At 44.0% G+C, this 12,552-nt stretch overlaps 1 protein-coding gene across 1 annotated transcript; it reads right to left on the reverse strand.

The window, feature by feature from the left end:
- Window positions 1-2,611: 2,611 nt before the first annotated feature.
- Window positions 2,612-11,851, reverse strand: CDPF1 (cysteine rich DPF motif domain containing 1). The gene is made up of 4 exons (XM_035138344.3): window positions 11,520-11,851; window positions 7,941-8,157; window positions 6,255-6,366; window positions 2,612-3,421 (listed from the first exon to the last, which is right to left on the reverse strand). Exons 2-4 carry the CDS (start codon window positions 8,051-8,053, stop codon window positions 3,269-3,271), a joined length of 378 nt encoding a protein of 125 aa, XP_034994235.1. The 5' UTR covers window positions 8,054-8,157; window positions 11,520-11,851; the 3' UTR covers window positions 2,612-3,268.
- Between the last annotated feature and the right edge of the window lie 701 nt (window positions 11,852-12,552).

Consider the following 12,552-nt stretch of genomic DNA (forward strand, 5'->3'; position numbering starts at 1 on the left):
AGAAATCACTTAAATTGCACCATTTACTGTAAAATGCATACAGTGGTACCTCACAAGACGAAATTAATTTGTTCCATGAGTCGTTTCGTGTTGCGATAATTTTGTCTAGCGAAGTGCGGTTTCCCACAGGAATGCATTGAAATTTAATGTGTTCCTATGGGCAAAAAAGAAGCCCCTCTCCAAAAGGCTCCGACTCACCCACCACGGCCGGAAGTCTTTAAGGCTCTGGGGAGGGGGAAGCAGGAGGAGGGCTAGGGGTCTCCTCCCGCCTCAGCCTCTACTCCTTCACGTGCCGACGCTGTTCCTGCCAAGGGCCGCCTGGCGAGCCTCACTGCTGCTCCTGCCGGATCCCGCCAGCCCTCTGGGGAGGAGCCGCGGAGGCCACCATGGCCGCCGAGGAGGGCAAGGCCGGAGCCGCAGAGGCAGCCATGAGCGCCGCGCCACCGCAGGAGGCAGAAGCGGCAGCCGTGGATGTCACCAGCGGAGTCCTAAAGGTAAGCGGCGGCAGCTTCCCTTCCTCTCACAAGGCTGCTTCGTCTTGTAAAGCACAGCTATAGATGACTTTGTTTTGCGATTCTTCCAAAAAAAATTTTGTTGCGCCAGGCGTTCGTCTTGCGGGGTACCACTGTATTCCCATCATATGCTACTGCTCAAAGTTTAAGGCTTAGACAGTACTTGTCACATAGGCTGCTGAACTTTTGTGTGACTAGAATTTGTGGCTCCATTATATAGAAGACATGCTGTGTGTTCAGCAAATTTTGCACTAAGATGACAGGCCACAATATTGAAAATTTCCTGCAGAATTCCCACTGATGTGAACAGGAGATATCAAAGAGAATTTATTTTCTCTGTAAAATCCAATAGTCTTGCATTATTATTATTTTTAAAGTTTCCTTTACCATTACAGTGGTACCTCGGTTTACAAACACAATTGGTTCCGGAAGTCTGTACTTAACCTGAAGCGTACTTAACCTGAAGCGAACTTTTCCATTGAAAGTAATGGAAAGTGGATTAATCCATTCCAGATGGTCCGTGGAGTACTCAAACTGAAGTGTACTTAACCTGAAGCGAACAGACTTCCGGAAAGTTCGCTTCAGGTTATGTACGCTTCAGGTTAAGTACGGACTTCTGGAACCAATTACACTCATACTTGAAGCGTACTTAAACCGAGGTATGACTGTAGATGTATTCTTGGGATTTTGTATTTGATCTTTCTTGGTAGCCTAATTTAGGATGTTTGATCCCTTTGCTCATTATTCCCCCAATTCATTTGAGACTTCTGAAGATGGTAGTAAAACATGTGCTTGTTAAAGAAAGCTTGTAATGCTTGACGCTAAGCAAGTTATTCAGTCTTGGGATTGGGACATAGTCTGAAAGTCAACATTTACCAAGTCAACCCCTGAAAGTTACACTTTGCTAAAATAACATTCAGGGTTGTTGTTATCCAATTGTAAATATAGCATGCATTTTTTTTAAAAAACAATCCTACAATATCATGACTTATTTGCTACCCTCTGGTGGTGACATTTAAACATGGTAGCAAAATTTAATGCACATTAGAGATATGTCCCTCTGTTTTCAAGAGGGTTCACCTCCCAGTGTTTTTTATTTTATTTTTAGGATTGAGCCTTTAGGATGCCTCCAGGTATGTTTGTGTTGTGGGATCTGTGCTCTCAAACACAAGGTTTTTTGCTGCATCCATATGACATCGCGGTAATCAAAATGCTAGCCCACATTTCCCCCATTTAATTTTGTGTTTTCTTTTCTGGGGTAAGTGTAAAAGCAACAACTCCTGTTATCAATGACCCATTTGCAATTTCTCAGCAAAACATTTATAGCATGAAACCCCTATGTGGTGCTCATAGAACCTATGCAAAATTTATCTATGAAATGCCCTTAAAATGTAGTATAATAGCCAATAGCCAAGATGTTCAAGATAGACAGATAGGAAGGTCATTCAAGCTATTGTCTGTTGATATGTTTGGATAGAAGCAGGGCTATGTGCTAAAGAGAGATAAGGCTGGTCATGCAATGCTTATTATAATACAGCTCCAACACAAGCAGACTTCTGCAGTCCACATAATTTGCATGGCTTCGCTTCCCCCTAACGTTACTATTCATTTTCTCCTGTCTTGCATAATTCTGGTTTTGTCAGTTGTGGAGAAGAGCAAAGGCCCCTCCCAAATCACTGGGACTCTTCCTTTGCTTCACTTCCCAGCTTTTCAACTTTCAGAAGCAATGTCTACAATTGCAGGTCTGTATTTGCAACTGAAAGAGGATGAAGTCCCCCTTTTAACATAGCAAGCAAAATGAAGGGTGGTGTGCCCTGTATCCTGTTCTGTACTTTATGGGAGTTCCTGTGCAACTGCAGCTTCTACAGAGCCTTGGGAATGGGCTTGGTCCTGTAAGTGTAGTTATTTCAATGCAGGCTTCCATTAGTCATCGGCTGATAGATATATATGGTCTGCTGAATCGTTCCTCTACCTGAACTACACTGAATGAGGCAGGATCTTGGTAGTTTTATTTCTTATGTTTTTAACCAGCCCTTCTCCAGCATGCCTATTAGCTACTTGCTGTGACAATGGTTGACAGAAAGGGGTAGCAAATGAACTGCCTTTAACCAACACAATTTTTATTGTTCAGCTGGAGGATTTAACTACTGATAAAATCCCCTGCACAATTATAAGATTTTAGCAGCTGGAAAAATTCTGACGTACAGTTAAAATATGGTGATGGCACAGAGAAGTTGGAGTGTTCTGCAAGGCTTTTGTTGTTTTTCTGTAACTAGTGACCCCCAGTTTGCTGAAAGTCGTGATGACCCTTCATTGCCCCCAGGTGGTCAGTTTTTAATAAAATATGCTGAGAGGTGATAGAGCAGTCATAAATGCTCATTAGTTATATGTATGGTAACCACTGTTCCTTATTCTTCTAATTTGATGATAAAACTTTCCTCTTCAATCAATCAACAAGTCTAAACAGGAAAACAGCTCTGTCTGATATTGCTCTGGCTTGTTTCCTTACTTGCAGTGCATGCCTATTGTTTAGTCAGAAGTACGCTTCACTTTGTTCCCCGGGACTTTCTGCCATGGCTGCCTGGGGCTGATGGATGCTCTAGTCCAAAACACCAGGTGGGCACCAGGCATTGCAGCTTCGGTGCAAAAATTAAATCCTCCAACTGAACTATCTTATAAAAACTGTTCTAGAAGAGATTTATCAGACACAGCTTTATATTTGTTACAAAAAAACACACACTTGGGTCAAAAACAACCTAGTTTTTCTTCGAAGTCTTGGAATCTCCCTTTTTTGAAGATTGGTGTTGAGTTTTCTTTTCCAAATCTTGCCTTATTTCCGCCGGAAACTCATTTAGGTGTAACTTTAGACAGGGGAGGCAGAATCTTTTTGCGTAGAAAAGGCTACAGTCCTGAAAAAGAACAGAGAAATTCCTAAACTCACCAAACTAACACATTACATCTACTCTTGTGTATGGCCCCAATCCAGCCAAAAGGCTAGTCCAAGTGCTTTTAATGAGCCATAGTGGTGACTAACTCATTTCTTAGCTTTCAGTGGCACCTGAAGCGGAGTTAAGGAAACTCAAAGAAAGGAGGACTGGGGGATGCCTGCTCAACTGCTTCAGGGGCGCCTCCTGCTCTGGAACCCCCCTTGTGCTCAGGAATTAAGATACATACAGATACAGCCACTTCTTAAAATTTAACAGCCAGTCTTGCCATCTGGGGTGGCTTGTACTCCACCAGTGGTTCTGGGCACCACAGTTCAAGAAGGATACTGACAAGTTGGAATGTGTCCAGAGGAGGTAAACCAAAATGGTCAAAGGCCTGGAAACAATGCCTTATGAGGAACGGCTTAGGGAGCTGGGTATGTTTAGCCTGGAGAAGAGAAGGTTAAGGGGTGATATGATAGCCATGTTCAAATATATAAAAGGATGTCATAGAGAGGAGGGAGAAAGGTTGTTTTCTGCTGCTCCAGAGAAGCAGACACAGAGCAATGGATTCAAACTACAAGAAAGAAGATTCCACCTAAACATTAGGGAGAACCGCCTGACAGTAAGAGCTGTTTGGCAGTGGAATTTGCTACCAAGGAGTGTGGTGGAGTCTCCTTTTTTGGAGGTCTTTAAGCAGAGGCTTGACAGCCATATGTCAAGAATGCTTTGATGGTGTTTCCTGCTTGTGGTCTCTTCCAACTCTTATGATTCTATGAAATAAATATATTTTGCTATAGGCCAATGAAGGGTGTAAGATCTGTTCCAGGAGGAAGCCAAAACTTGCTTTGAACAAATCTAGAATCCTTAGTTCAATATCATTTCAGAGGACTGGGAGCGGGGGGAAATGGGTTATGAATTATGTTTTTCAGAGAATCTTACAGTTGGAAGGGAAATATTTAGCGTGTAGCAGATGTGATGAAACAGTTCCTCAAGTTGCACAACTTGGGAAAATCTGTTTTTCCTGTATCGCCTCATAATGGTTCCTTATATCCACAGCTACTTCAAGTAAGGGCTGCCTGTCATGACACAACGCATAAAGCCTTTGGCTGTAGGAGATAACATCCAGAGAAGCTTGCAACACCAAAGCAACCCACAGATCTTCATTACAGAAGAAGCCAAACAAAGCTCAAAAGCTAAGAAACAGTCTGCAAAAAGGAAATGTGCAAATGAAAATAAATGGCAGAATTCTTGTGGCCCCCCAAAACTCTAGAAACACAGCATAGGGGAGAAGTGCGAGGGACTCCTCAAGGGACATTCTCAATGCTTCGGCAAAATCCAATTTTTAGGATTCTATGGAGGAAGTCACAAAAATGAAAATGGTATAAAACCAATATTCATTTTCAGTATAAGTATTCCCTTCATGGTCAAATAATCCAGGCATTAGATAGGGTATGTTGCTACGGTTAGCAATGTAAATAACAGGCTCACACTGAGCAGTGTGACTGGCACCGACTGCCCTGAGATGACAAACACACCCACCCAGTAGTTAAGTTGTTGTGGTTCCATAGCATATTTATGAACATTCAAGCAGCTGAAGAGCAAGTACGAGATGGCCAATTGTTCACCTGCTGGTGAAGACTTTCTGTTGAGCTTGGCAGATAAGCCTGAGAAAAGGAGCACTTAAGGTGTTGATCCTTCAGAGGGCGATTAAAAAAACTGAATTATGGAACTGTTTCAAAATTGGGAAAGGAGTACGACAAGGTTGTATATTGTCTCCCTGCTTATTTAACTTATATGCAGAATTCATCATGCGAAAGGCTGGACTAGATGAATCCCAAGCCGGAATTAAGATTGCCGGAAGAAATATCAACAACCTCAGATATGCAGATGACACAACCTTGATGGCAGAAAGTGAGGAGGAATTAAAGAACCTTTTAATGAGGGTGAAAGAGGAGAGCACAAAATATGTTCTGAAGCTCAACATCAAAAAAACCAAGATCATGGCCACTGGTCCCATCACCTCCTGGCAAATAGAAGGGGAAGAAATGGAGGCAGTGAGAGATTTTACTTTCTTGGGCTCCTTGATCACTGCAGATGGTGACAGCAGTCCCGAAATTAAAAGACGCCTGCTTCTTGGGAGAAAAGCAATGACAAACCTAGACAGCATCTTAAAAAGCAGAGACATCACCTTGCCTACAAAGGTCCGTATAGTTAAAGCTATGGTTTTCCCAGTAGTGATGTATGGAAGTGAGAGCTGGACCATAAAGAAGGCTGATCGCTGAAGAATTGATGCTTTTGAATTATGGTGCTGGAGGAGACTCTTGAGAGTCCCATGGACTGCAAGAAGATCAAACCTATCCCATTCTGAAGGAAATCAGCCCTGAGTGCTCACTGGAAGGACAGATCCTGAAGCTGAGGCTCCAATACTTTGGCCACCTCATGAGAAGAGAAGACTCCCTGGAAAAGACCCTGATGTTGGGAAAGATGGAGGGCACTAGGAGAAGGGGATGACAGAGGACGAGATGGTTGGACAGTGTTCTCGAAGCTACGAACATGAGTTTGACCAAACTGCGGGAGGCAGTGGAAGACAGGAGTGCCTGGCGTGCTCTGGTCCATGGGGTCACGAAGAGTCGGACACAACTAAACGACTAAACAACAACAACAACAACATTTTGCAGTAGTATATAAAAGGTAATGGCAAAGCAAGGGTGGAAAAAAGGTTATGTTCCACTTGGCTTGATTTTCAGCCTCTAGGTCACTGCCTATGAAACGAACATCAGAGATATAAATGCAAGAGGCGTCACGTGCTACTTACTGTGCCAACACACACATGCTTGCAACACAAACTGCACTGAGATCCAAGTATAAGGAATTTGTCCTTGTCAGAGGTGAATGGATCCTTCATGACATAGCATTCCTCCAGGAGGCTGGGAAAGAACCATTCCACATTTTAAAGAGATAGCACTGGCAAGGAGCAACTCACATTCCCATATCCAATCTTAAGGACCAGGTCAGTGGCTAATATTCAACAGGGACTACATTTGTACTGAGCTAAAGCCATTTTCAGAGGAGAGGCATGATATCCATTCACCCCTGTGGGAAACAGCATACCAGACCTCCCTCAAAAGTAACAGGAATGGAGGCTTTAGCTGAATCCTTCCCTAAGCTCCCCACTTCAGCTGACTTTCCCAAGACAAAGGCAAAGCCTCTAGAGCGCCACGCCCCATCCCAGCAAGAATCGCAACCGTGGGGGTGTCAGGAGTTGCTTTCTTGACAGCCTTCAGCGGCCAGCTCCCATGCATGAGCCAAGACACAGGCAAATAGGAGTGAGCAGCTGAGGTGTAAAACAAGAGAAGGGATCTGCCAGAGAGGGCAACCCTTTTGTGCCCTCTCTGGAATTAAGCTGGTGTTTCCAAAGGACAATTCTTACACTCCGAAAGGGCACAGAACAACTTGCTCCTGGCCCCAACCCGGCCTGCCTTTGGCAGACACCAGATGCTGAATGCTCCAGGGACCAAAATAGATTTCCTCATCATGAAACTAGGGGACTCTTGAATGCCCCTGAAAAACAGTGAAGGGTCACTGTGAGGTAAAGGAACAGTTTTGTTTATCACTGACCGGTGAATTGACAATGGTCCTTCTCCCTGCAAAAAGTAAGGGATAGAAACATGGTCCCCATTAAATATCAAGCTCTCAATTAAACTGTGTCCTATGTTAGGTGGCAGCAGTTTTCTGTGTCTTATTAGCAAGCCATTCGTGAATCCATAATGCAGGATGCTGCAAGCTGGTGCCCTCCAGATGTTTTGACGACAACTCCCTTCAGCACAGGCCAGCATGGCCAATGCTGACTGTGGCCACTGGAAGTTGTAGCTGAAAACATCTGGAGGGCACCACTACAGTAAGGCCATAGCTATAGGTCACATTCCGGAACTTTCATTCCCAGTTCTCAGGAAACCGTGAGCAGAGCTCAAGATTTCTAGCAGAGAATTCTTGAGACCCTCACCAAGGCTAATTTCTGGATCTCTTGAGAAGTGAACTTATAAGAATCAGTCGTTCTTGGGTGCCTGTTTGCTACATTCATACTTTATGTGGGAAGAGGCCCGGCATCAGTTCATCTTGAAGGTGTCACAAGGCTCTTTGTACCTTTTTGAAAGCAAGACTCCTCAAATGTTTTGGTCCTAGCTACACATTCGGCAAAAAACGCATGACTGGGTCTCCCTTTCTCTGTGCAGGTGCAGACCCAGTTTTCACAAGACACAGGTGTGGGGAGGTGCTTACACACATAAACTGTTACTTTTCCCAACTTCATATAGATGTAGGAAAATCATGGCTGCCCTACAAATCACTGCAAACACAGATCAGGTGGCCAAAATTCCGATCTCTGGGCTAGCCACTGGCCCTCAGCTACATGGCATTTATCATTCAAAGGAGCTGCTTTCCATAGTGGAGATACTATCATTGGTGGACAGCACAGGGAGTAAGTGATAATAGATGTACTTACGTAACGGAGGCAGCATTTTGGGGTTTCTGTCCGTAGTAGCTGTACGGAGCAGTTAATCCACACAACTCACACTTGAAAGTGCCACAGCACTGGGACTCCTTGCTGCGCTTCATAGGGGAATGCTGCCAACCAAATGCCCAAACAAATGGATTTGTATGTGGCGCCACTCAGCTGGTCCAGGACTGTCCAGAGTGGTCCCCATGCACTGCACCTGAAACTGAAAGCTCGACTCATAGTGCTGAGGCTAAAGAGTAATGGCTTCCAAAGATCACCTGTAAATTCATGCCAGATATGAGATTTGAACTGGGGACTAAATACAGTAGTACCTCGGTTTAAGAACAGTCTGGTTTGCGAACTATTTGGTTTATGAACTCCGCAAAACCGGAAAGAGTGTCCTAGTTTGAGACCTTTACCTCGGTCTAAGAACGGCGACAGGAGGCCTCATTAGGGAAAGCCTGCCTCGGTTTAAGAACGGTTTTGGTTTAAGAACAGTCTTCTGGAATGGATTAAGTTCGTAAACCGAGGTACCACTGTATTAACTATGCACAAAAACCCTCAGCACTTACAAACTTAGTGCACCTGGGAAATAGGTCAGAAATCTTCTGATATTCTAATTTTGAATGTATAGCAGGGATTAGTGGTGGTGTTTAATAAGAAATGGAGGTGTAGCATTTAGTCGCAATAGGGCTGTGTTGTGCAACTGCTGTGACCGTCTAGGTGGCTCCACGTGAAATCCTTAAATGAGTTAACCATGATTGGTGTGGAGTATAATGAGATCTCACTGAGAAGATAACATGATGTTGAACCAGTAGGAGATCAGACTGTCATTATCATACAACTGTTTGCACTAGAAGACATGCTATTTAGCACCATGCACCCAGTTTATATGCTCAACCAATTGAGGGTTGTTATTTCCACAGGGTGGGATCACTGGGCTACGATGCTTGAACATGCTGGGCCAATGTTCTTCACCCTCAAAAGTGTTGTGGGGGGAGGGGAGGGTAGTCACACAAATCAAGCCTAAAGGCATAGAGGCCAATGCATGGCATGCCCACATAACACATGTGCACTCTTGGGAGGACATGGGAGTCTTCAGGCATGTGATTGAATCATAGAATCATAGAATCATAGAATCATAGAGTTGGAAGAGACCACAAGGGCCATCCAGTCCAACCCCCTGCCAAGCAGGAAACACCATCAAAGCATTCCTGACAGATGGCTGTCAAGCCTCTGCTTAAAGACCTCCAAAGAAGGAGACTCCACCACACTCCTTGGCAGCAAATTCCACTGCCGAACAGTGTGAGCTGGAAGCCAGTAAGGAAGGCGGCTCCTTCCAGAAGCTCTGTTACAAATCCAAACAGAACAGCAAAGTAAGGTGGGCCGGTATCTTGTTTTACTTGTTTCTCATCTTCTTATTCAAGCCTTTGGCAGTGATTATTTTTATGTGGCTTTTAATTCTCCACAGCTGCTCTTTATCAGCTAATTATTCTGCATATTAAGGAAGCACAAACAGATGTACTTTGCACAGACAAGCCTGAACTGAAGCTTGGGTTTATGTCAGGGAGGCCTTCCATACCCTTTATTTAATTTTACCAGATTAAATTCATACTGGCACTTGTGGCCTTTCTCTGCTGCAGGGAGTTCGCACACAAGGAGGACCAATGAGCATATTTACAGCATTGGATAGGAGAGTGTTCTCAGGATCAAGCTGCCCCCATCTACCCCTGAAGGTGTCAGCTGCCTCCTCACCTCAATTCAGACATGATTAAAGGGGTCTCCAAGATATTAGAAAGTAGGAAATGGAGAGTGGCAGACAAAAATGATGGACTATGCGGAATTAGCAAGACTGACTAGCAGGATCCGAAACCAGGGAGAGGCAAAGTTCCAAAAAGACTGGAGTAAATTTGTGGACTATATGGAGATGAATTGTAGAAGTTTAAAGACACTTGCAGGATTGAAATAAATCCTACGAAATGACTTTAAGTAGAAGGAGTAAAGGAACTGCGAGACAAGAGTTGATAAGAAAACCAGATGAGGGGAGGGAGGGAAGTCAAAGCTCGGCAGAGCACTGGGAATTTGAGATAGATGAATAGATGTTAAAAAGAGAAAAATTGTGTGTGTTTTGTTTGTTGTTGAATGTTTTGTTTTGTTTAATGTGTTTAATTGAAAAATTTAATAAATTGCTTTTATATATATATATATATATATATATATATATATATATATATGAAAGTAGGAAATGGAGTGCAACCAAACCCTCAAATCATGTTGTTAGAGAGCAATGAAATAAGAAGTTAGAGGAGCACAAACATTGTATTAGCTGCATATATGCTAACCACAGCATGCACATCACCAGCAAAACATGGAAGTCAGCTATTTTATCAACTCTTAGTCTATTGGGGGGGGGGAACATGTGGACTACTTTGTGAATGAATAAGTTCATGGCCTGTGAATATTTGGAGTTGGTTGGTGTGCTCATCATCATCACTTTTTCATTTATTGGTAATTATATTAAGTAACTCAATTTGCAAATGTAAAATGAAGGTATCAGATATTTATTTTTTTAAAGGGGGTGTTGAATTACTAGCTGAGGGAGAAGCGACAGGGATAATCCCATATGCTCAACTGGTTATAAGCCACCAGCATGTGGAGCCGACTGCAGGCACTTCCTTGCTGGGGAGTTTAGTGAAGTGTGCTCTGCGTCAGAGACAGAGGTGCAGGAGGTGCAGGCAGGTGAGAAAGACCAAGAGCATGAATTTGTGATCTGTGAATGGGAAGGGGAGAGGAAGAGGCATGTATGGTGATGAGACCTGTTCCAGCAGGACGTTGCAGGCTGTCTGGGTGAGAAGAGCAACAGCAAATGACCCTCTTCTAATTTTCTGTTATGCCACAAACCCCCAATAGCAGCCAGTTTGTGGTACCCATAGCAGTTTCTCAAACTTCACTATGTGCCTATCGGTCCACAAAGTTTGGCTGCAACCCCTGCACTCAAGGTCAGGGCTCATTAAAGAACCCCCCCCCCGCCGCTCCAGGAAGATCACCATGGATGTCAGAGGGTGGCACCGTTGCCCTCTAGAGGACAGTAACAGAACTTTTGCCCTCCCCCCTGCCCCGGTTGAGAAAACGTATAACGACTAAAAACTCACAAAGCTGGTCATTACATTCTAGTTGTAATTCCATTATTGATAAACAACTGTTCGTGGAATTTCCTTAGCGCATATCTATCCCCACATCTGTTTTTCATAGACCTGGCAGGCGCAGCAATAAAACTGCTAGCACATTGGCAAAGTTGTTTAGCAGGGGCCGGTATGGTTTCAAATTGGATTGGGGGGGCATGTTGAAATTACTAGATTAACCTCATGTGATCCTATGATTGAATAAGAAGTGGTGAGAAGGAAATGCGCAACTCCGAGCGCAAAAGGAAGACGCGCCTCCAAAATGACAACCGAGGAGGCGCGCGGCGCTTGAGTCTCCTAGAGAGCACATGATCTCCAAACTTCTTCCGAACATGGCGCTGTCCCTGCAGCAAGACGTGCCCTGATTCTGCCCCAAAGCAGTCGAGTTCAAAGTGCCACTTACTCTTGGAGCTCCCTTGCCGAATGGGCCACTTTCCGGGCAGAAAATCACATCCAAGAGACGTTATCAAAAGATCTGCTGCACACCGAGGCACCAATTTTCTTTACGCACGGAGAGTGCTTGGACACGAGCGCTGCTGCCAACAAAAGACCTTTACTTCCGAGGAAGTAGCAGACAGGACCAGGCAGATTCGAGCAGAAAGAGAATGCGTGGCTTTAGCTAATGTTCATTGCAACGTACCTTCCCTATTTAAGATTTAAGTCAGGACCGCCTGTAAAAAAAATAGTAAGCATGCAACATTGCATTGCTCTCCTATTTTTAAGAATCAAAGCTCTACAACCACTTCCTGTTTCAGAGCCACATGATTAGGGCGCCTGAAAACTTCTGTACGCTCGCAGCTACCGGCCCCTCCTTTTAAAGGAGCGGTAGATAAAATGCTCCCTTCGGGGAACCAGAAACGTTGCAACCGCCACTTGGGTAACCAGCTGCTTCTCACTGCCGACCTGACTTTACGGCTTCAAATTCTGAGATACGCCATGGAGTCACTAACTCGGACGCAAGTCCCACTAAAATGACTTCATTTCCGAGCAAACCTATAAATAGGATCAGCGGAAGTGAGGTCTGCAAGCTATAAAAATACTTGGAATTAAGACCCGCTGAAATGGCCAGGTCTAGCCTCCAAGTAAATCATAGAACTATAGAGTTGGAAAGGATCCCAGGGGCCATCGCGTCCACCCCCCTGCAATGCAAGAATCTAAAGTAAATCATGCAGATGCTAAAACCCAGTGCAGTTCTAGTTTCTCCACAGGTATAAAATAAACCCAGCTATGCCAATTTTTGAGGGGGGTGAAATTCAATACATTTTCATCAAGTTTCACATGGGGAGGTTGTTGTTGTTATTTTGCATTGAGTGATTTTCATTGACACTTAAATGCAGAGAGATTTTCACCAAAAATGTAGGCTTTTCTTCTCCCATTTGAGCCTGCTGTGCCTTAAGCAATAAGTATTCACTTTACATTTTCAAATAGTCAAAGTG

This window comes from Zootoca vivipara, chromosome 5 (genome assembly GCF_965207765.1).
Source record: "Zootoca vivipara chromosome 5, rZooViv2.hap1.1, whole genome shotgun sequence".
In the NCBI taxonomy this organism is placed as follows: Eukaryota; Metazoa; Chordata; class Lepidosauria; order Squamata; family Lacertidae; genus Zootoca; species Zootoca vivipara.

Excerpts from the sequence above, each read along its gene's own strand:
- CDPF1 (XM_035138344.3), bottom strand. The coding sequence starts at position 8,053 with ATGAAGCGCAGCAAGGAGTCCCAGTGCTGTGGCACTTTCAAGTGTGAG. Across the intron at positions 6,367-7,940 it reads CAAAATGCTGCCTCCGTTAC|CCTCCTGGAGGAATGCTATG; the intron begins GTAAGTACATCT and ends GTTCTTTCCCAG. Across the intron at positions 3,422-6,254 it reads AGCATGTGTGTGTTGGCACA|GACTGTAGCCTTTTCTACGC; the intron begins GTAAGTAGCACG and ends GTTCTTTTTCAG.